Here is a 24,957-nt window from a genome sequence, read left to right on the forward strand (position 1 = left end):
CATTTTGCAATAAACTATTATGAAAAGACGCTATTTTGATTTAAAAAAAACTTTTGATCAAAATAGCGCCTGTAGAATTTTGTGGTCTACGAAAGTTATCTGCATTCGCAGGCGCTCGATTATTTTATTGGTTTACTTTTTCTGCAGTCCAGCCGTTGGATGGAAAGAAATTTTGAATGAGGCCCGACGCCACGGCTTGTCTATTTCATTCAAGCACGAAACCATCGTGGAAACAAGGCACTGTTAAATTCGTACTCTAGTATAATACAGGTTAGGCCTTCTTTGCTCGCTACTCGGGGGGTAACTAGCCTAACCTTATTAATTAAATCAACCACCCTACCCCATTGGCCTTAAGTACTAGAAATCCTTCCTTCCATCCTTCAGACTTACAGCAGCAAACAGCAGAGCCCATACTGGCACAGACCGAACTATGGCCTTCCAGGGTACAGGGTTCCGTACACCGCCCACGTCGGAGCTGGTCACGGTCTCGTTGAGGTACTTGAGCTCTTCCGGTGAAATGAACGGGTGAGTGTTTGGAGTACTGTAGCAGAGGACACTCTGGAAATGGAAATATATATAATTTAAGTCTTACGATACTTATTTACGATAATCCATACTAATATTATAAATGCGAAAGTGTGTCTATCTGTCTGTCTGTCTGTCTGCCTGCCTGTCTGTCTGTCTGTCTGTCTGTTACCTCTTTACGCCCAAACCGCTGAACCGATTTTGCTGAAATTTGGCATGGAGATACTTTGAGTCCCGGGAAAGGACATAGGATACTTTTTATCCCGGAAAAATGTACGGTCCCCGTGCGATAAACTAATTTTGGCAGGCGTCATCTAGTAATTTAATATAGAAAGATTTAGTCTTGCATTTAAGACATTTTTTTCTACGGGATATTCAGGCATTCTTTTATTAAATTCCTAACATTAAAAAACAACAAGGATACAAATAATAAACACCTACAAATTACCCTGCGGATAAATATTATTTTATGCGTCAAATGTTATTTTAACAAAATATTTAAACTTCTAATATTTAAATACGAGGTGTCAAAGTAAACGCCAGGCATGCCAATATACAGCAAATACAGCGTGTTCACAGTCATAATAATTTCCGAAGAAATAAGATGCTGCAAAAATACTTGAGCCAATATTTTGGACAGTTCAAAAAACATATTTTGTAGCCTTCGGGTGTAGTATAGGTAGAGTTCTTGGTAGCATATTTTATAATAGAATATTTTATTATATATATAATAGATTTAGAGGCATATTATTATATTACACAATAGGTACCTATATAATATAAAAACACAATCAAACTTTATAATAAGCTGTCGTCAGTGCTATCTCCGGACCATTATAACTTTCATGAATAGGAGCCAATAACTTGAAACGCTAGCAAGGCACGTGTCACTCCTCTTGTACAAATATGACAGGTCTTTACTTACTCAATTACTATCAATCTACACATATTTTCATTAAAAAAACATATTTTTTCCTGATTGTAAGATACTCCTGCCGCTTATGCAAGGTAAAGAATACAATTAATGACTCTTGTGGCTTTATACATTTGGTCTTTGAAATCCTCCTTCCTTGGAAACTACGTAGTTATATGCAGCTCTGTGGCATTTATCTATTGAATGCATTAAGAAGATTTAATTCCACGTATCAAACTCGAAACTCACCCAAAACAAGAACCACAGTATCCCGAAACATCCAAAGAAGTAGAACACGTTTGCCCAGTCCCCGTCTCCGGCCATCAGAAAACCGGACATGAAGGAACCGAAGATATTCCCGATCTGAGCCCCGCCGAATACCACCGCTCCTTGTCTAGCGCGCTCGTGAGGTGGTACCCACCGCGCTAACACTATCATGAGCGCTGGCATTGTTGTTCCCTGAAATGATGACCAAAATATGAGAAGAGCTATATATATTTTGCTCTAACTAACGTTAGAGAATCTTAGGTTAACTAAGATTTAGTTCACATTGCAACGTGAAACGTCGGTGCAATGTGATTCTCACCTCCATCGTGGGTATCGCAGACACAATAGATTTTCAATTGTTATGCGGCAGCCGGCTGCCGCTTGGGGATTGATGGGTTAAATAGCCTATTTAAAACTGAACGTTATTTACTATACTTCACTCCCTGTCAAAAACTTGTCATTTTCCATATAAACCGCGATTGACAATGAAGTGTCAGATATTGTCAATCGTGGTTTTATATGGAAAATGACAAGTTTTTGACAGTGAGTCAATGACCGCTAGCGATAAGTTAGCCCGAGTGGAGTATAGGAAAGAACATACACATTTAATTGATAGTCTTGAGTTAGGCACGCTGCCTGTTCCTTTGAATATTGTTAGTAAAATAAAATAAAATTAAGATACTTACTCATAACACTTCGATTGTTAACATAATATTGTAAAAATATATTACATATAAAGTATTTGTTCACAATTTTTAAGCAAACGCCTGCACAAGGTACTAAGTCTTAACTTACAATGTTTGTATATTAATTACTTTGCAAATAAAATCTTTGAATCTTTGAATGGTTTGTTTTAAAATCGTGACGCCTCGCAACGTGTCAATAGGAAGTGAAAAGAGTTCAGATACAATAAAGCAAACATTAAACATACAATGTGATTTAATATCTTGTTGTATTTATTCCTATGTACACTCGTAGGATCGTTAACGTGTTTACTAATTCCGTACGCTAGAAAATAGAAGCTAGGTCACAGTAATAAAATAAAAGTACCTCTCCCATGCCCTGTAAAACTCGGAGAATGAACAGGGCGATTGCCCCTCCAGCTTTGACGACGATCGGCGTGAGCAGGGTAAAGATAGCTGTACTCAATAGCCCCAGTCCTAAGGTCCATTTTCCTCCGTACCGCTCCGCCAGGTAACCCCCCGGGATGTGAGTTATGGCGTACCCGTAGTAAAAACCGCTGAGGATCAACCCTTGCGTCGACTCCGACCAATCGAATATTGCATGCTGGAAAATTTATATTCATGGAAATGATGATTGTTTGGGGTTAGGTCAATTTTATGTTTCATAAGGGCTAGTTCACATGTTGCGACGCAACGATGTCTTAAGTTTTTTTTTTAAAGAATATTGAAAAAGATGCTTGAGGATTCTTGAAGCAAAGTCTTCAATTTTCAAGCATCATCTTGACTCGACATGAATAAATCAATCGTCATGCCAAATTGCTTCAACTGTAAATGCCAATTTTTATAGCATTCCAATAGCAAATGGCAAGGTTTCAGGGTAATTACACTTTGGTATTTCAATTGTGATTACTATTACAAGATCATATAAGATTTAGCCGCAATTTAAATAACTTGGCGGTTTACGTTTACATATTTGCTAATCTGCATTGCAGGTGTTTTCAACTCCTTACAGAGATAGATTTTGTTCTGTAAATATAAGATATAAGAATTTATTAATATTATCTCTATATCTCTGCTAAAGCATTAAAAATGTACTGAAACCTTGAAAAAGTATGCGGATATAGTCGCAAGTCATAGCAATAATAGAGCTGGTGTAACTAAATACAATTTCTATTGAAACAGTCATTCATTATAAGTAATTGATTATTGTTTTAGTTAGTAGTAATTGTTTTTTCACTACTATTACTGAGTGATTTTAATGACGTCATATTAAACGTAGTTTTCAAAACAACATACACAATAAGTACCATATTATTGATGATATGAGTATTCAGGATGTTCACTTTGTAAATGTTTTTCAAAACAACCTCATAAAATGTTTACAGCTGATTATTTTCTAAAACGTTGTGTTTTTATTTGAGAAACTACATTTCCCATGAAGCAATAACAACCAAGCTTTATAGTAATGATCTCACATTGCTCGCTTGTAAGGGTTTTCCAATAGGGACTTGACAATTTTGAATTTAGTTTGTAGACGCACCCTAAAAATCGAACATCGTCTTTCTCTCTTCACACTCATGCCCGTCTTTCATATGCCAGGTGAAAAGAACGACGCGGATTCATCGCCAAATTAGTTTTTCCTCAATAACTCGATAAATATGCAACATTTTAAAACTCTGCTAGGTCGATCTCTCAATGATAGAATTTTATACAATGTGTTAAAACATTAACTTAGTTCAATGGATGGTTACGGAAATAAATGAAAAATTCGTGAAAATTAGATGCATCTTTGTGATTTTTTTCTATCGAGAAAATTTTAAGATATCGTGTTTTTGCTCAGATCGAATTCTCGGAAACAATATAATGTAGTATCTAATTTTAGAAAATGAAACAATTCGGGGCTTATTTTCAAGTATAAAAATTAATTATAAAATCGACATTTTAGGGTTAGTCAGAACATCGAACAGATAGTGTCAGGTTATTCTGTAGATATAACATTTTTATCATGGTGAAGTACACGAACGAACAACGTCTACAAATCTTTAAAATTTACTACAGAAATTCGGAGTCGGTGGCCGCTACTTTAAGAGCGTTAACTCCGATTTTCGATCGTGATTCTCCTTGTACAGGCAGATTGGCCATGAGTATGGATTATTTTTAGCCCGAATTAGAAGATATTATGGACTTGGACAACCGAGGTTTCAAAAGGACGGCACCACAAGCCACACAGCACACGTTACGATCGATTTACTGAAGAGCAAGTTTGATAAGCGTGTTATCTCAAAAACTTGACCAGTCGATTGACCATCTCGTTCGTGCGATTTAACGATGTAGTTGAAAGTTGTAACGTCCTTATTGGAAAACCTTTTATGTAAATATGTACCTCTAGTAAACTGTGTTTGAAAACTCACATGGGGCCAGACTGACATTGTGTTAAGCCATTAACATAAGAAACCATATTATGTTAAGCGTAAATAAATTATGTACCATCGAGGAATTTGATTCCTATGCAATTGACAGACCAACGTTATTTGGTCAAATATGTCAATTCAATGTTAATTGTGATCTGTCAGCTGGGTTTGACGTAACGCAACCAGACTACTTAGGTCCCCGATTTGTATAGGTATCCACTTCTCTGATAGTACTATCAGAGAAGTTGATTCCTAGGCAGATGAGGGACCTAAGTAATTTGGTCGCGTTAAGTCAAATCCATCCAACCAATTACAGCTAACATTGAATTGACATAAGCCGACCAACTGACAAAGGTCCGTCAACTGCCTATGAATCAATTTGTTTGATAGTACAAATTCAGTGTTTCCATGGTATGTATCAACACTTAAAATATACTTACAGGCTTATAATAGATCGTCGAGTTCGTCAAAATCTCGCTCTCGTCGGGACAAGCGTCGGGGTCTGAGTGGAATTCGCCGTCTTTGGTGTTGTTGACCATCTGAGTGACGGCCAGGTTGAGGCACACGCGCATGGTGTAGGCGTTGCACATCGCCAGCAGACCCATGATGCCCAGGATGTACCGCTGGGGAACTATGAACACTGGGCAGACAAAGAAGAGCATGTTGGGATTAGAGAGCTTAACTGAGGGGTTATTATTGTAGCATAGCAAATGACAGATGGCGGATATGGCGGAAATGGCGGATCGTTATTTGGTCTGATTAGCCTACGGCTTACTTACGGCTAACCAATAGATCGAGACTGGTATTGATCTGACAAAAGAAGAGTATGTAGTGGGGAATAGAGAGCTTAATTGAGGTGTTATGACATGTAGAGTGTAGACTGTAGTTATAAATAAACGTTTAAAAATGGTTTTGATAAAATGGCGGATCGTGGAAATGGTGGATCAACGCAATTTGGTGATTAGCTTAAAGGGCTTATTCCATCAGTAAATTTAGACGTCTAAATTGATTCAGTAACTAAATGTTGTCAAGTGAAATAGCATTTAGAAAGTTATGATCCTAATTAACGTACTAAATAGGAAGAAGTGAGGCTTCTGATTGGTGGAATCAGAAGCTTCTAATTAAACTGTCTTCTTTTTGGGATCTTAATTAGGACGTCTGAATTTAGTAGAAAGTGGTACCGATACGAACCTTTACGGATAACCGATAGATCAAGACTAGTATTGTCTTACGGCCATTCCCAATATTTGATCTATCTCTGGTTTTGCTCTACTAGAGATAGGAATAACTCACATTAGACATTAGAGACATATATTTTATGTCAATTGTGAGCTATTCCTATCTCTAGTAGGGCAAAACCAGAGATAGATCAAATATTGGGAATGGCCGTTAAACGTACCTCCACCAAGTAACGGCGGTCAGTCATTTGCTTAGGATTTAGGTATTTTTTTTATTTTACAAAAAAACTTACTTTTTATCAATATCTGTCGCCATCTTGGTATCATTGTAATTTATTATTTGTACTACTGCACCGCTGACCTAGACCTGCAAAAAAAACATCCTTAAAACAGTTTGCCTCCTTCTATTAAAATATCTACTTCTATAATTTTATTATAATATAGAGTATTTTGTTCTTGCCCGATACATTCATGGGCTAATAAGTATTATATAGATTATGTACGTATATTATAATTATTGTGTAATGTGTATACAGAATAGTGAATCTTTTTACTAGTAGGATCAAGGTAAATATCAAGATTACATGATTATAATGCTCATAGTTTACTCTGACACGCACTAAAAGTTTCAGAAATTCCATTATAAACAACACTGCGCTACCGCCGTACTTGTAGATCCAGAGTAGTTATAATGAGATGAGAACTTTGCTCCCGGATTTCCTCCTCTATATCTAAATATGTCTCGTACAGCGTACCATGTAATTGGATTTCCAAAACTTGAATAATATACAAGGTGTAAAACTAAGTGATATTACTTTAGGGTGTATAAGTGGCCCTAATGTGGGATTCGTTGTAAAAGCAGCAGTGCTGAAGGAGTAATTTTTTTTCGGACTCTGACTGGGTAAGAACCAAACCGGCGTGAAACAGCGCTAGCGCTGTGTTTCGCCGAGTGAGTGAGTTTACCGGAGGCCCAATCCCCTACCCTATTCCCTTCCCTACCCTCCCCAATTCCCTTCCCATCCCTACCCTCCCCTATTACCCTATTCCCTCATAAAAGGCCGGCAACGCACCTGCAGCTCTTCTGATGCTGCGAGTGTCCATGGGCGACGGAAGTTGCTTTCCATCAGGTGACCCGTTTGCTCGTTTGCCCCCTTATTTCATTAAAAAAAAAAAAAGGTGTATAAGTGGCCCTAATGTGGGATTCGCTGTAAAAGCAGCAGTGCTGAAGGAGTAATTTTTTTTCGGACTCTGACTGGGTAAGAACCAAACAAAACTAAGTGACAATGCGGCTTGATTTTTTTCATAAATGGTGAAAAAAACGTTAAGTACCCTTTCAGCGTTTACACATCCTAAATAATTATCACTTAGTCTTATTACAACCTAAATACTTGTAAATTGTAATACTTAGTTGTAACTCATTTGTAACCACTAGTATGGCAATTGTCAAGTAATATAAAGATTATCCATACTAATATTATAAATGCGTCAGTGTGTCTGTCTGTATGTTTGGCCGTCTGTATACTACCTCTTCACGCTTAAATTGCTGAACCGATTTTGACGAAATTTTGTATGCGTATGGTAAAATTGAATTGCGGGCGACATCTAGTTCTTTATATGTAAATGCGACCATTAAAATTATTTATTGAAAATTAGTGGTCGACTTCAATTCATCGAAAATTATGTAAAACCAGAAACTATTTTAGCGTAGTTGCTAAAATATTTAGTTAAAACAAAATATGAAACTATCCGAATTAACTAAAAGTGAAACGGATGAAATTCTTAGCGTTAAATTTGACGTGGGAGAGCCATGCTTCGGCACGAATAGGCCGGCTTGACCGAAGAAATACCTCGGGCTCACAGAAAACCGGCGTGAAACAGCGCTTGCGCTGTGTTTCGCCCAGTGAGTGAGTTTACCGGAGGCCCAATCCCCTACCCTTTTCCCTTCCCTACCCTCTCCTATTTCCTTCCCTACCCTCCCCTATTCCCTTCCCTACCCTCCCCTATTACCCTATTCCCTCTTAAAAGGCCGGCAACGCACCTGCAGCTCTTCTGATGCTGCGAGTGTCCATGGGCGACGGAAAATGCTTTCCATCTGCAGGTGACCCGTTTGCTCGTTTGCCCCTCATTTCATAAAAAAAAGGAGGAAGAACTTCACATTTTTCCGTAACAAAGAATCAACATTTTCCAGGACACTTATTATTGTTAGCTTCGATTCCTAACGTTGGTGAAAAAAGGCATTATTGTTCCTTAACAATTCTTAATATTGTTGGAATTCCTTGTTCTATGAAAATAGAGGTATTTTCATAGAACAAGGAATTCCAACAATATTCGGAATCGGAGCATATCTATTTTTATTATAAGATTATGATGAGTGGCATTAGCTCTTGACTCTTGAAGTTGTATTACTATAGATCTAGATCTAGGTTAGATAAAGTTGTTCTAACGACAAAGAGATTATATGCACTATAATCAAAGATTGTGCACTATGAATGCATTATGCAATTCATATTTTTTATTTTTTTAGCATTTTGAACATTTTCTGTTTAATAATGTAGCACCTCCATCGTGGGTATCGCAGACACAAGTTATATTATTGGAATTACATAAGTAATTAAGGTAATTCAAAAATAGAGATGAAATAATATTTGAACAATTTAGATCACAAAATTATGACGTAAAGTAATAAATAATACAGTAATTACCATGCCAAGGCTGTAAGTAGGTAAGCGCAAAAAACCAGGCAAAATACCGACTGATAACTAAACCGGTCTGGTTTTAAAAGTAAATTAAACGTACAATATTACTTGGTATTTTATCATAATCATCCTTTAGGTAAAATAACAAGTTATATTGTATTGAATTGTACGACAACGCTCAATTTACACCGCCGCGACACAATAGACATAAGGACCAGTAGTTCGACTGCAAAGAGACGGACAGGTTTCAATATCTGTCAAATTCGTCGGGTTTCACTAGGATTATGAACGGAATGTGCCTCGCGCTGGCTGCTATAATTTATTTTTAAATATTTAAAATAAAGATTTCAAAATTGGATTCTGTCAATTTTAATCGCATGTGCCAAAACACAAACAACAATACGACCAAAGAGGAACACGTCCACCGAATATATTGTCATAGTTTTAAATTCGTAGATAACAATTTAACAACCCTAGCGACGATTTTCGTCATAATACGTCAAATTTAAAAATTTCAACATCAGTTCTAAGTCGGCATACTCTATCATTCTGTCTACTCTGGCCGCGACGTGGAATAGAAGGGAATGTAAGCGTCAATTTCGCCTCATACGAGGAAATTGACAACGGAAAATTACGCGGAAGACATGCGTTTGGCTCGTATAATAATAAAATAAAAAAATTATAAGTAAGGGCTGCATTGACCTGCATTTGGAGGAAAAAAAAAGCACCTTCGTGTTCGTTTTTAGGGTTCCGTACCCAAAAGGTAAAAACGGGACCCTATTACTAAGGTCTGTCCGTCTGTCTGTCTGTCTGTCTGTCTCCAGGCTGTAACTCAAGAACGGTAACAGCTAGAGGGTTGAAATTTTCACAGATTGTGTATATCTGTTGCCGCTATAACAGCAAATACTAAAAACCAAAATAAAATTAATATAGGGGGCTCCCATACAATAAACCTGATTTTTTTGGCTTTTTTGCTCTATATCAATAATGGCAACAGGTAGGTACTTGAATTTTTCTCAAAGTCCTTAGTTATATGTACACTATAATATTTAATAATAATATTAAAAGAAAATTAAAAACTTAAGGGGGGCTCCCATACAAAAAACATAATTTAAGCCTTATTTTGCTCTATCATTATAGAGCAAAATAAGGCTTAAATTATGTTTTTGCCATTGCACGGGTCTGTCTCGCACTTGGCCAATTTTTATTTTTATAGAATTGACCTCAGAACAGGAAAATAAGAATTGACAGATCTGCCGTCGGTCGGCTAGCTACATAGACATAATAATATTATGTCTATATAGCTAGCTATATATATTATATACTGTCGTATTATAGGTTTATGGCTAGCTAACCTATTTTGCATTAAATATAAAATTGGTGTAATCTTCTTAAATGCAAGTCATAATATTTACCACGGCTTACTATCTTCACTAGGCAAATCTAATTGTGCCATTACAAATTCAACACAATTTGTTATGCTAATTTAATAAACTATTGTTTAAATTTAGACAAAAAAGAGCCGACGTTCGATGACTTTAGACTCGGCAAAAGTTATTTTGCCTTACATTTCATTTTGGGTACGAAAATTAAACGTTGACGATTCTTAGACCTACCGAATAAGCCACAGAGTATACTACCGAAATCGTTTTATAAAAGCATGGAGAAGTAACATCAAAGTACGGTACATTCTTAAATCGAAATACATTATCCAATATATAACTCATCCCTTGTTCAGGAGTTTGCAAAAAAATAATTACATATTAATAATAATTATTAAGTATATTCTTAAAATTTTGTAAAAACGAAGTAATAGACAGACGCGGGGGAGACGCACCTCCCCCGCGGGCGAAAACTAATGGGGTGAATTAGAGCCGCAAGGCTCCGAAGAGTCGCGAGACTAAGGAGAGCCGCAAGACTATGAAGAGGGCAGGTGGAGTCTTCTCGGCTTGGCAAGGACGAGGGCAGGAGGTGCGATGAGGAGGGCTTCATACTGGTGGAGAGGAGGAAGAAGCCCGCCGCCCGCAACCATCGCGGCACCGCGCTATATGTACCTGCCCCCGTAGACAAGTGGCAATACGCTAACGCGAACGCTAACGCTAGCGCTACAAAATGTATGGGTTTGACATTAGTATTCGCTAGCGAAGCGATGACTTATGTCAAATCGCATACATTTTGTTGCGCTAGCGTTATCGTTAGCGTTAGCGCTTTGCCACTTGTCTACAGGCCCTGAGCTGCGTCTGCGGAGCGAGGTCCCCGCGACGCCCCTGTACATATCCCGCCTGCACTATAATCCATGGAGGTCGAGGACGTCGTGGACTACATGCTGAAGAAGACGACACTGCGCCTGAGGGTCGAGCGTCTGCAGTCTCGCCACAAGGTTAACTTTAGCTCCTTTGTGCTGAGAGTACCGACGAATCTTCTGTCGACTTTCGAGCCGGCAAAATGTGTCAGTGTTAGATTTAAGTATACATATATAAAATATGTATGGTAGTTTTAAGGTATTTATTATATTATATGGGTATTTGTAATATTAAGGGCCTCTGATGCCCGAATTAAATGATTTGAATTTGAATCAATTATAATATCAATAAGGATAAGGACGAATTTAAGACGCACCGAAAAGTCTAGACAGGTCAAAGGAAGTTGTGCAAACTTTTAACTTCGTTTCGCAAAAGCGTGTATTTCGGTTGCGCACTTGAGAACCTGTATAAGTACTTAACTAACTGAACAGGTCAATATAATATTGACCTGTTCAGTTAGTTAAGTACTTATACAGGTTCTTTCACAAAACTTAGCCAATTCCTCAATTACTGCATAAGGCGTTTTTGACGATTTTAACCCACTGTCCTGTGCACCTAAAGAGGTCACAAACAGCTATCATATGTGCAATGTGTGCAATGCACACGGGCGCCATCCTATAGGGGCGCCAAAACCAGAGTAGACAGAATTATAGACACAGACAGACAGAAGTATAGTGGTAATGTCTATTGTGCCAAAACCAAGGTCCCAAAAAAGTTGTCAAACGGGGCGCCAAAATCCTTTTTTTGCACACAGGCGCCAGTAGCCCTTACGTAACAGCCCTGGTCACAGAGTGCAATCAGTCCACTTGACACCACCAAAACGACATCACCGGTGGTGTCATATGGAATCTCTAGTCCATATGACAACACCGACTATTAGTGATCTTAAATTAAATAATATGGGCAATATTTTTCCCATATTATTTAATTCATAAAGTATATTATCAATATACTTTATATGACAAAAGAACGTTTGCGGGAACAGCTAGTTATTTTTATAAAAAACAGACTTTTATTATTAAGTAAAATTTATAATCAACCTGTATTCTGTAATTAACAAAAATTTGTTGACGGAACCCTAAAACGGAACCCTAACCAGCTGTTTTTTGTATATTGATTGGTTCATTGATAATTTAAGAGTAACATTGTCCTACCAATATAACAATACATATTTTACGGCCATCAAATTTCTAACTCTGTTAGCTACTACTTGTTTGTCTTATCAAAATGAAGCTACTCACGAAAAATTTGCTTGATAGTAAGTACTTAATAAAAAATGAAACCCTGACGATTATATTGAGTTTAAGCAAAACTATAATGTGAGTAAGTGCTGAAATATTTTGTTTGAAAAAATTATATAGCTTTTGACTAGTTGGATTACAAATGAGATACAAGATCAATAAATAAATAAAATTTTGTATTGCCTCTAAGTTCTAATATAACCTGTAAGATGCAAGAGAAGTCGCAGCCAGTGTCAAATATTACTCAACTCTTCTAAAGGTCAAGTTTAAATGCACTATTAATTTTAGACGTTAATAAATTATATCTAAGGCAAAAATTAGTGGAAAAAGACAAAATAAATCTCGCATTATAGGTAAGTATCGATTGTAATATTGTTGTATGTGGTGAAAAGGCAATATAATATACAGGGTGTGCACGTGTCTCTTGTGGAGAGTTCACTGTGAAAGTAGTAGCGCTGAAAGACCAATTTTTTTTTTTCACTTTTGTATGGACAAGGGCCCGAGCGTCACGAGTTTCCCCATACAAAAGTAAAAAAATGGTCCTTCAGCGCTGCTACTTTCATAGTGAACTCTCTACAAGGAACACGTACACCTAAAGTATTATCACTAATTAGTTTTGTTACACTCTGTATAACATAAAACCCGACTGCGTCAGAAAAAGGGTTATGTTTTTTGAGAGTATGTATGTTTGTTTATAATATGATGTCTTTCATGCTCTGTAGTCTGTAGGTGTTTTAACTTTTTAAGATTGGTTTTTACTGTGAGAGTGACGTGGGTTTATCAAAACGCAGACGGGTTTTAGGGGATTTTTTGATTTCTGTTTTCCTTGTTCTTTTTTATGTTATAAATATACGAGTAGTCATTATTCGTTACGTTGCTTAGTCATTATTCGTTAATTAACTAGTCGGGACTCGAGCGACGGTGAAAACTGGGCATTGCCTTTTCGCTATTTGTCTCCTTCACTCACGGATTATTACATGTTTTTGTGCAGGAATATAAAAATACTAGCTGTTGCCCGCGACTTCGTCCGCGTTAGCGTAGTAGATCACATCCCAAGTATTATAATTTATTGTACAAAAATATTCAATGTACAGAATTGACTTTCCTACGATTTTATTATAAATAAATGATCCGCGCGGCTTTGCTTGCGTAATTTAGGAATTTCACGCAACCGTACATTTTTCCGCAAAAATAGCATTTGTCCCTTCACGTGGTCTATTCTTCATGTTTGCCAATTAACATAAAAATTGCTCCAGAAGTTCTTAAGATAATAAGCAATTTCAAATAATTTTCCTTTCTTGATAAATGGGCTTTCTAACGCTGAAAGACTTTTTCAAATCGGACTAGTAGTTCCTGAGATTAGCGCGTTCAAATAAGCCCTTTCAAATAATTTCCCCCGTTTTTTCCACACTTTCCTTTATTTCTTCGCTTTTATTAGTTGTAGCGTAATAAAATATAACTTATAGCCTTTATCGATAAATGGGCTATCTAACACTGAAAGAATTTTTCAAATCGGACCAGTAGTTCCTGAGATTAGCGCGTTCAAATAAGCCCTTTAAAATAATTTCACCCCGTTTTTTCCACACTTTCCTCTATTTCTTCGCTCTTATTAGTCGTAACGTGATAAAATATAGCCTATAGCCTTCCTCGATAAATGGACTATCTAACACTGAAAGAATTTTTCAAATCGGACCAGTAGTTCCTGAGATTAGCGCGTTCAAACAAACAAACAAACTAACAAACTCTTCCGCTTTATAATATTAGTATAGATTTAATCAATATTATATTTTTAAGTGTCCTGACTCCTGTAAGAATCATACAAATAATCATTATAATTTTATTTTAATATTTATATTAATTATTTTTCTTTCAATATTGATATAAACGATAGGTAAAGGAAGTATATTTGAACCAGGAAAATTATATTCGGAAGCCATATTTTTAGTAATTTTATACGTACTTTTACTTCCAAAAACGTTAGCAAGGACTCCAGCTAGTTGGATTGTGCAATAAGCCGATACGAATAAGGCCGTTTACTTTCTGACTGGAGTTGCCTTAACATAGTGCTCACATACATTTTACTAGATGACGCTCACAAGACGTCACAACACAACATTTTTCCAGGATAAAAAATATCCTATGTCCTTTCCCGGGACTCAAAGTATCTCCATACAAAATTTCAGCAAAATCGGTTTATTGAGGTAACAAGTTGGAGGTAACAGACAGAATATAATGTACACCTTTGCATGTATGATATGGTATGGATGGGTGGTAAATATTTTAAAAGAGTTACAAAGATTATCAGGATATATTATTTTAGGATACTAGGTACCTACACATATTATTACAGACAAGAGCAAATTATAAAAATCGGCCAAATGCCAGTTGGACTCGCGCACGAAGCCCTACCATAATAGAGCAAAAATAGGTAAAAAATGTGTTTTATTGTATGAGAGCCCCACTTAATTATTATTGTTATTTTAATTTTATTATGAATTATTAGAGTACCTACAGATAAAATGAAGGATATTGTGAAAATTTTAAGTGCCTAGCTGTTGGCATTATTGATTACGAGCCAAAAAGTAAAAAAAAAAAAGTTTGTTGTACGGGAGCCCCCCTTAAATATTAATTTTATTTTGTTTTTAGTATTTGTTATAGCGGCAACAGATATACACAATCTGTGAAAATTTCAGAAGTCTAGCTATAGCGGTTATTGATTACAGCCTGGAGACAGACAGACAGACAGACTGACAGACAGACATCGAAGTCTTAGTAATAGGGTCCCGTTTTTTACCCTTTGGGTACGGAACCCTAAAAAGTACTAGCTTATTATTTAAAGTATTTTGAAAAGAAAAAATATAGTTGCGTAAGGACAAAAGTTCAGACGTGATTACAATATTGTTTAGAATTATGAAATATAATAATATGTAGCATACATTTTAAATAATTATTTCTATAAAATAAAATAATTTATAAAAACAAAATATTATAAGGCGTTTGTAAAAATATTAAAATTTCTTTAATTGTACAAAAAGTTCATAAGATGTTTAAGTTTACAATATTACTTATATTTTGTTGAAAAAGCGGCACTGACCCACAATAAATAAAATTACCATAAAATAATAATCTGCTGTATAACTAATGCATTATTTTGTGTTATGCAAACAAGGCTATTCGTTTAAAAATACAATGTTAATGATTAAAATATTCACTTCGCAGTTCGCGATTCCTTCTGTTTATTGAAGCGCAAATTAAAAACGAATTAAATTAAAAGCGTTTCAATTTTGATACAAAATATACTATTTATCACTAAAAAGTAAAGTTTGGGTTCATCCACATACTACGTCACAGCTTAAACGGTGGACGGTGTAGGTTTTACCATTAAGTATGGGTCATACTTAATGGTATGGTAAAAACTAGTAAAACTAGATACTCGAAAAAGTGTAGCGTAGGGGGAAAGGGGTTCTAACATCTCCCTTTATATTTTATAACATGTGTTTTGTGATATCCATTATAGGAACACTGCACTATACAGGGGGTAACAAAACTAAGTGATATTACTATTAGGCTGCGTCCCCATCAGACACGGCACGGCGCCGCCACCGTGTTACGGCACGACGCCGCCACCATGATACGGTACGGCGCCGCACCGGGACACGGTGCCGTGTACGGTGCACCGCGCGACCCTATTCTGGTGAAAGTTCCGAACAAAATTTGTGTCCAAACTTAAACGAGGCATAATATGAAAATACATATCAAAGTCGCGTAATGCAAATATTGTCATGTATACCGAGGAAATTTTATCTATAATAAATAATAGATAAAATTTCCTCGGTTTCTTTTTAACCGACTTCAAAAAATATTTAATGATTCTTTTTCAATCTTCGTCTTAGTAACAACAAGAGAATATTTTTTTCGCGATCCATATCCATTATCCAGACAAGCACTCTCGTTCGAGCGCAAATATCAATTGAATAGGGACGCACCGTACGCGGCACCGTAACACGGTGCGGCGCCGTACCGTATCACGGTGGCGGCGTCGTGCCGTAACACGGTGCCGGCGCCGCGCCGTGTCTGATGGGGACAGAGCCTTAGTCGTGTATGAGTCCCCTGCATGGAATTCGCTGTGAAAGTAGCAGATTTGAAAGAGTTTTTTTTTTCTTTTGTATGGAAACATTTATAACGCTGGCAGAGGCGCTCGCCCATACTAATCACAAAAAAGAATCTCGCTCCTTCAGCGCTGCTACTATCACAGTGAACGCTATAATATAAGGGACCCCTACACACCCTAAAGTATTATGACTTATTTTTGTTACAGTCTGTATAAAATGCTAGTGTTACCAGCAATTGGCCATAATACTCTCGTCAACTGCAGTTCGTCCCATGCTTAGGAGGGAAACGGGAAAACATTACGGAGTCAATACATCAGCCTCGTCTTGTTGAGGTCGTGACACCCGGATGTTCCTGGGACGCGGCCTGAATAATAATTACTATAGAATTATAGGATGTAGACAAAATTAGGCAACGCGAGAAAAATCGAGAAGAATGCAGTCCTTAAAGTGTTTTGTGTACCTACATGACACTCCGTCATTACCTTTTTTTCTAAGATCTAATTTTTTTGTAAGATACAAAACCCTGGAACTCATTTAATGCCTTAGGTCAGCCATGCTCAAAATGTGCTCTCCGGAGTCCTGCGGGGCTAAAATGGTCGTATAGCTATCCCTCTCAATCAATTCACAAAATGAATTGTCAAAACTGTCAAAGTCACGAATGTCAAATTAGTACGAATATAAACCAATTGAATTGGTCAAACTTACGAATGTCAAATTAGTACGAATTTAGACCAATTGAATTGGTCTAAATTTGACATTCGTGATTTTGACAGTTTCGACAATTCATTTTGTGAATTGATTGAGAGGAATTGCTATACGACCATTTTAGCTCCGCTGGAGTTTTGCGAGCAACACATGAATCTTTTTTAGAAACTTCATGAAATTCCAGCATGCAGGTGCTTCACAAAACACTGCCAGACAATGTTTTTCGGTGCTAAATCCATCATTAATATTTACTTCTTGCCACAGGGACTCAAAATGTTGTCCCTAATTTTGGGGCACTGTCAAAAAATCGGCTTTTCAAATGAGTTCCGCCAACAAAAAACTTTGAGAGCCACTACCATGGGCAATTAACGGAAGCCTGCAAGTGAAAATATTTTTAATTGAAAATTACCTCTACTGTAACTTCATTTTTTATCACACCCAGAGTTTATTTCAACATAAACTATTTCACAATTTGATTTTTTTCCTCGTCCAAAACATGATAACTTCAAGTAGTTTGTTGTCTCCATGGTTCTCAAGGGTTTTACGCAACCTAGGCCGTGTTCGTCGGCGTATTTTTGGACAAATTTTTTATTGCGCATGTTCAAAAGATGTCATGGCAACGCCATAACAAGTTGCTGGTCAAGTCGTAAACAACGTCTTAATTGTTTATACATGTATAAACAATTAAAATAATAAAAGCTAAACATAAATACATAAGCCTAAATTGTCTAACAGCCGCACAAATAATTTATTTAACACTATGATAGTGTTTGATTATTTTATTTTGGAAAATATTGATATGGATCACTTGGAAAAATTTAAAAATTCAATTGTTTTTTTTTATGAAATAAGAGGGCAAACGAGCAAACGGGTCACCTGATGGAAAGCAACTTCCGTCACCCATGGACACTCGTAGCATCAGAAGAGATGCAGGTGCGTTGCCGGCCTTTTAAGAGGGAATATGGTAACAGGGGAGGGTAGGGATGGGAAGGGAAGGGAATAGGGGAAGGTAGGGAAGGGAATAGGGTAGGGGATTGGGCCTCCGGTAAACTCACTCACTCGGTGAAACACAGCGCAAGCGCTGTTTCACGCAGGTTTTCTGTGAGAGCGTGGTATTTCTCCGGTCGAGCCGGCCCATTCGTGCCGAAGCATGGCTCTCCCACTGGTTTGTTCATTGCAACGCCACCAACAAATTGCAATTGGGTTAAATGTCAAGTCGTAAACAGTTGTCGTTGCCATGGCATGACATGATTTGGACATGCGCAATAACTAGGTTTTGCAGCGAATGCGCTAAAATTTACGCCGACGAACACGGCCAGTGTCATAAAATACTATGAGTATTATGAGTATTATTTATAATACTGCATTTATACATTCGCGTTCGCTATTCGCCTCGTCATTCGACGTTGATTCGACGAAACATTCGTATACGAATGCTGTCGCGAACTTTGTCGCGAACTACCGTTCACACATTCGTGGGGTGATTCATTTTTACATTCGCACACGAACATGGAGGACGTGTTCTTATTATGATAGCAATGTTGAATGAAAAATATGAAATTTATTATAGCGATATTTTGGGTTCCAAATGAGCTCTTCCTTTTTGTAAAATTCTAGGAATTCTAAAATTCGCCTTTCACTCCACTCCATTTTTATAACATAATAATAATAATACTAAAATATACTAATAATAATATTTATTAAAAACCAAAATATATTTCCTTATTATATTAGCCAAACTGCATAGTAGTTTGTCGGCGGGCTACATGCTCATAAATATTACAAAGAAACTAATAAATATAATACTTATTATACTTTAACAACAAAATAATATAATCTTATAACATTGTACTAACATTATTATAATAATAACATGATAACATAATACTATACACTGTACTAAAAATAGGCTTACTTTCAGTACAGTGTACTTAAGTCAAATATGTATGTTCAGCTTTGTACACGTCCTGTAGGGTCGGACGCTAGCTGTCAACTGAATGCAGCCGAATGTGTAAACAGTAAGTTCGTATTCGCTATTCGTGCTCTTTGATTCGCGCCCGAAAAACCGCTGTCAACGCGAATGCCACGAATAGCGAGGCGAAGTGCGAGGCGAATAGCGAGCGCACTGTTTACACATTCGTGTTCGTCATTCGCCTCGTGATTCGCCTCGCTATTCGTGCGAATGTATAAATGCGGTATAACAAGAAGAGTGACCAACTTTTACATATTTTTTTTTTCTATTTTTTGTTTTTTCTCGTGACTTGGGCCATAGTCGAAAAGGAAGGAAGAAGGGATAAGGAAAATAATGTGAAAAATATTTTTTCTGAATGTAACGTTTTAGGATTTTAAATGTAAAGCCGTTTATGATTTAAATATTTTAAGTCGGACTATTTACAAAACTGCATTAAATTACATTATACACGCTTAATGAGTAAGCCATAAGAACGCACGTGGCGTTCTTATGGCTTACTCACACTTCACAACGAAGTAATATTATGTTTACAAGATTATATACGTATAAGTTATAAGAGAGTGCCGTTTGTGGGATCACAGACTGACAGGGGGCCACGGAAGATCAGGCGCCACGGCTTGCCGCGGTCGATGCCTGAGTGGATTACCCCTTTAAACATGCGGTGTGTGCATTGCACAGTCATAATCGAGTTTAATTTTGAGTAGGTAGTTAAATGTTGTATATTTGCTGAATTTAAAAGGAAAACTATCACGGCTAAGAAGACTTCATAAGTTTTTGAGTAATAGTCGATCAACTAAAATAAATGTATTTGGAGGAGTATAAAGGATCTTTTCGTTCAAATTCCTTTATAAACAGAGATGATGTTGTTACTAGTGTAAAACACGTTATAAATGTACATTCATACGTACCGCAGTGCCAGTGTAACACCTACCACGGCAATACCGCTACCGCTGTAGGTAGAGGGCGCTCTTCTCGGGCACCGTGGATAGGCCACCAGACGCTTGCGGGGAAAGTGTACTGAGACGGAGTTAATATGGATTCCAGGGATCACTGCTACGCATTTGTTTGACTACGTCGGCCGTCGCACGCTCCTTCCTGGTCAACTTCAATTCAACGCTGCGGCTGTGAGGTAGCAGTACCTCCAGCGCCCCAGCTTCACACGAATATTCCAGGAGAGTAGCCCTACGGACCATAAGTGATAGTCGAGTAGGCACTTTACCACGACCTCACAAATTTTGTGTCTCACCTACCGGGCATGTTTAATTTGTATTTTTTTAATATACTTAATTTGTTATCTGGACACCGAATTTTATTAACCCTGTAACGGTAGGTGTTACAAACATTAAAAAATATCAATAACTAGCGGTACTACGGAACCCTATATTGCGCGTGGCCCAACACGCACTTGGCCGGTGGCCCAACACGCACTTGGCCGGTTTTATTTTTTATTTTTTGTCTACAATCGACTACGAACATGTGAAGAAGAATAATATTCGCCTTTAGATCACTTTTGACATCGACTGTGCTTGTATTATAAGCATGGTTATTCGGCATATTGGGCTCATGGCCCAATCTTATGGCCTGTATTCACTTTCATTAGTACAAGTGCAAGTGACTAGTAATTGAGGCAGTGGAGTGTAGGTATGTAGTGCAAGTAGTGTCCAATTCTTATTTAGTGATAATTTAGTGGCTCTATTTAGTAAATTCAGTAGTAGCTGTCAACCAGCGATTGTTTTTTTTTTTGTCAACCAGCGAGTACGGCCGAACATCGAGAAGCGAGCTTGCAGTTGCAAGAAGTACTCAAAGAAGTATTAAATGCGGTGCTGTCTGAAACGGGAACTCTTTTTGGAAGCTAATTTTCTTGCAAAATTAAAATCCAAGAAAAATATGGGATCAATTATAGAAGACTTTGCTATTTTTTGCAAAACAAGACGAGCGTCCGAGTTTCAAAAATACTTACTACTGCCATTTTGACATGTCCTTCATTTTTAATATTCATTTTATTTAAAACTAGTTTAAAACTATTTAACCATAAAGTATTTATATAAAACTAGATATCGCCCGCAACGGAGTTGTGGCAAAAAATAGTTTATCACGCGGAAACCGTGCGATTTTTCGGCATATAAAAATATCCTATGTCCTTTCCCGGGACTCAAAGTATCTTCATACCAAATTTCAGCAAAATCGGTTCTGAGGTTTGAGCGTGAAGAGGTACCAGACAAACAGAGAGACACATATTCGCATTTATAATATTAGTAAGTATATATTAGTATGGAAGTAATTGAAAAGGTGTCGTTTTGTACTTTTAATATAAATAATATAATATAATAATAATATCATATCTATGGACGCTTCACACCACGTCAGTCTGGCCCCGTGCTAAGTACCTGAAGGACTTTTTTACGGATACCAGACAACGGAAATATAATATTTAATACTTTTATACTAGATGACGCCCGCAACTCCGTTGCGCCAAAAATCGTTATTCGCGCGTGTACCGTACATTTTTCCGGGATAAAAAGTATCCAATGTTCTTTCCCGGGGCTCAAAGTATATCCATACTAAATTTGAGCAAAATTGGTTTAACGGTTTGGGCGTGAAGTGGTAACAGACAGACATACAGATAGACAGAATATAGACAGACAGATACACTTTCGCATTTATAATATTAGTATCGATAGGTATACAATATACATATTACATATATTGTTTAAGATTTTTATTATACTATATTATACACTTAGTATATTTTCATACACATCCAGTCTCCAGACCCGGGGACATTGAAAACTTTTTGTTCCGTCGGCGGGATTCGAACCCGCGACCCCCGGCTTGAGCTGCCACACCTTTGTATTAGCTTCATGCACTCAACCAATTGAGCACACACAGAGGTCTTCTCTTTATTTTGATAAATTAAAAACTTTCCTTAAATTTAACGAAAAAATAAATTAGGTATACTTAGTGATAATTATAATTAATTATTTCATAGCTGGCAGGCACGCTGCAAGTGAAGGGCGCGCGAAACGTGGGTACTCGCACTTGCACTCGCAAAAAATAGAACACACTTTTAATCACGTTACTATGCAGCCGACTAGTCACTTGCACTGATCAGTCGCTGTCCACACTTACTTTCTCCTAATCACTAATGGTCCGCACTAGTTACCTGCACTTAATCACTAATCAAAGTGAATACAGTTCTAATCACGTTACTACGCAGCCGGCTAATCACTTGCACCAGTCAGTCGCTGTCCACACTTACTTTCTCCTAATAACTAATTACCTGCCCTAATAACTTGCACTTACTACTAACGAAAGTGAATACGGGCCTTTACCGAGAGTCGTCAATCGTCATACAATTTGTTTGACAAAAAACATCTAGGTTAAATATTTGTATATTAGTTTTCATACGCCAAACAAATCGTAAGTAGTTTCTTGGAAGTTGTGTTTTCCTTATCGGTGTTACTATAATTTTCCTCACAGAGGCCTAGTTTTTATTATGTTTTATATCTGATCTAGACCAACTATTATAATTGAAGGAACTAGATAAGGTTTTAATTCACGTTGTAAACCTTACAACTATAATATTATTTTATTACTTGCCCGGTTTACATTATTCCAATCCAGTAATTAAGTCCAGCACTTTTTCCAGTGCCTGTTTAAATAATTCCATTAGTAATGCAGAGTAGGATTGGATCACTGGATTGGAATTATATTAGCCAGCCATAATGATAACGCCTCCGTGGTCTAGTGGTAAAGAGCGCGACTCTTGACTCGGAGGTCGTGGGTTCGACTCCCGCGTTGGAAACAATATATTGTTGTTTCCAAGTTTGGTTAGGACAATGCAGGCTGATCACCTGATTGTCTGACAAGTAAGATGATCCATGCGTGGGATGTGCATGTAAAAAGACGGTCCTGCGCCTGAACTCTCGCCGGTCGTGTCGGTCTTCTGTCCCACTGGATTATGAGAGTAAAGGAATAGGGAGTGCTCTTGTGTACTGCGCACACACTTGGGCACTATCAAATTACTCCTGCGTAGCTGACCTGGTTTCAATGAAACCAGCCACCGTCACCGAAACCGGTGTGGGAGCTATTATTATTATTATAAGCGTAGAATTATAGGGACATAATTATAATTATCATCATTTATCAGAAACTGCTAAACAGGTACAAAATTGTTTGCATGATATCCTATCCCTGTGCGATATTAGCTCTCTACGAAAACACCTTAGCAAACCCTTTAATTACTGATTGCCAACCTGCTTGTCTAGCATGTGCGTGGGGTAATTACAATTATAACAATTGTTATAATCGAAGAATGTTAATAATGAGAAAATCGTGCACTAGGAACAATAACTGTGGCAATTATAAATCGATAAGTATAATTAAAATAAGCTAAGTGAAGATGGACGTCTTGTTGTTTATTCGAAAGGTCAATAACACCAAATCAATTTTATTATAGAGCTGAAATTTAGCTACATAGTGTCGCAAAACCGCATTGCACATGTCCTGCTAATATTATAGTTAAGTGGGTTTTTCGCGTTTTCTTCTTTAAAAAATTTATGCTAACTTTTTTTTAATGAAATAAGGGGCAAACCGGTCACCTGATGGAGAGCAACTTCAGTCGCCCATGGATACTCGCAGCATCAGAAGAGCTGCAGGTGCGTTGCCGGCCTTTTAAGAGGGGTAATAGGGGAGGGTAGGGATAGGAAGGGAAGGGAATAGGGGAGGGTAGGGAAGGGAATAGGGTAGGGGTTTGGGCCTCCGGTAAACTCACTAGCGTCACAAATCTAGAACTTTCACAACTATTATTTACCTAACATAATATCTAAGCAATAGTTGCAGCTGCACGGTCTCTATACTAAAATCAAATATAATAATATAGTTTATAGGTTTATAAGCCTCTTTCTTTTGTTGCACAAATTGCAATTCCCTATGTATCTTTAAAAACTAAATGGACACAATCGACCTTATTAATGTCCCATTGTAGTTTCTTTATGGTACGTTAAATACGTGACATTAAATTTGGTAACATTACAGCTATAGAACATAGCTATAATAGCAGCTGTATGAGAAGCTATAGGAATAGAATACACAAACGTCGTAGTACAAAAATAGTAGCTTACACTTGAAATTCAACCTTTTAGAGCAATGCAATAACATTGTTTTTGTCGTGACTCGTGGGTTTTGAGCGTGGCGACGGAATCAAGAAATTCCGTAACTCAAATAAACCTAACACATCGTATAACGTCGTTTCACTTCGGCAGACTTCGCCACGGTGTTTGTGTGCTTGCGACTAGACATATTCGTGTAGACTAGCTATTGCTGCTATGCAACAGCTTTACCGCGGCATTCCCCTAGTGCCACGTGTATTTATTTTTTAATCATAGGAATAGAGCTATTTTACTTTAGCAACATAAACATAATGAGAATTTAAGAGGATACACTAGGGCCGTTTTTGCATATAAACGCTGTCGTCTGTTTCCTCCCTGGATAATACTGGTAGAGTTATAATTTGTTTTTCCTAAATATCTATGGCCACTTTAAGCATGTCGCTATGTTTTCTTTCTTTTCATAATTTAATTATTTAAAAAAATATGAACGTTCAAAAAACCAAAAAAATGGCCAGATTTTCCTGTGTGTTCAATCATCCAAACAACAAATTTGGCTAGATTTTACAAAAAAAAAACATAGGAACACAGCTCAAGCCTTGCTTGAATTTCTAATGAAAAAAGTACTTAAATCGGTTAAGTTTTGGAGAAGAAATCAGGGTACAACGAATCGTTCATTTCCTGTTCTTTTATTAGAATTTTTGTCGTGTTCGGGCGACAGCAATAGATTTTAAAAATACTTGTTTTTTATATCTCTAGCCCTTGGTGTATCCTCTTAAGAGTCCGGGTACCATCGCAATATGATCGCAATTCTCATACAAACGTAATACCAAGATCATTTCC

The 24,957-nt window shown here is 37.2% G+C and overlaps 1 protein-coding gene across 1 annotated transcript in view; it reads right to left on the reverse strand.

Annotated features, from left to right (window-relative positions):
• The window catches only part of LOC121732320 (putative inorganic phosphate cotransporter), a 36,356-nt gene that overhangs the window by 5,906 nt on the left and 5,493 nt on the right, over positions 1-24,957 (reverse strand). Inside the window, exons 2-6 of the mRNA XM_042122167.1 lie at positions 6,271-6,344; positions 5,240-5,439; positions 2,756-2,992; positions 1,688-1,897; positions 391-558 (exon numbers count right to left, since the gene is read on the reverse strand). Coding sequence (XP_041978101.1) covers positions 391-558; positions 1,688-1,897; positions 2,756-2,992; positions 5,240-5,439; positions 6,271-6,304 — 849 coding nt within the window. The 5' untranslated portion in view covers positions 6,305-6,344. The remainder of the gene's footprint in view (positions 1-390; positions 559-1,687; positions 1,898-2,755; positions 2,993-5,239; positions 5,440-6,270; positions 6,345-24,957) is intronic.

Source organism: Aricia agestis, chromosome 12 (genome assembly GCF_905147365.1).
Source record: "Aricia agestis chromosome 12, ilAriAges1.1, whole genome shotgun sequence".
Taxonomy (NCBI): Eukaryota; Metazoa; Arthropoda; class Insecta; order Lepidoptera; family Lycaenidae; genus Aricia; species Aricia agestis.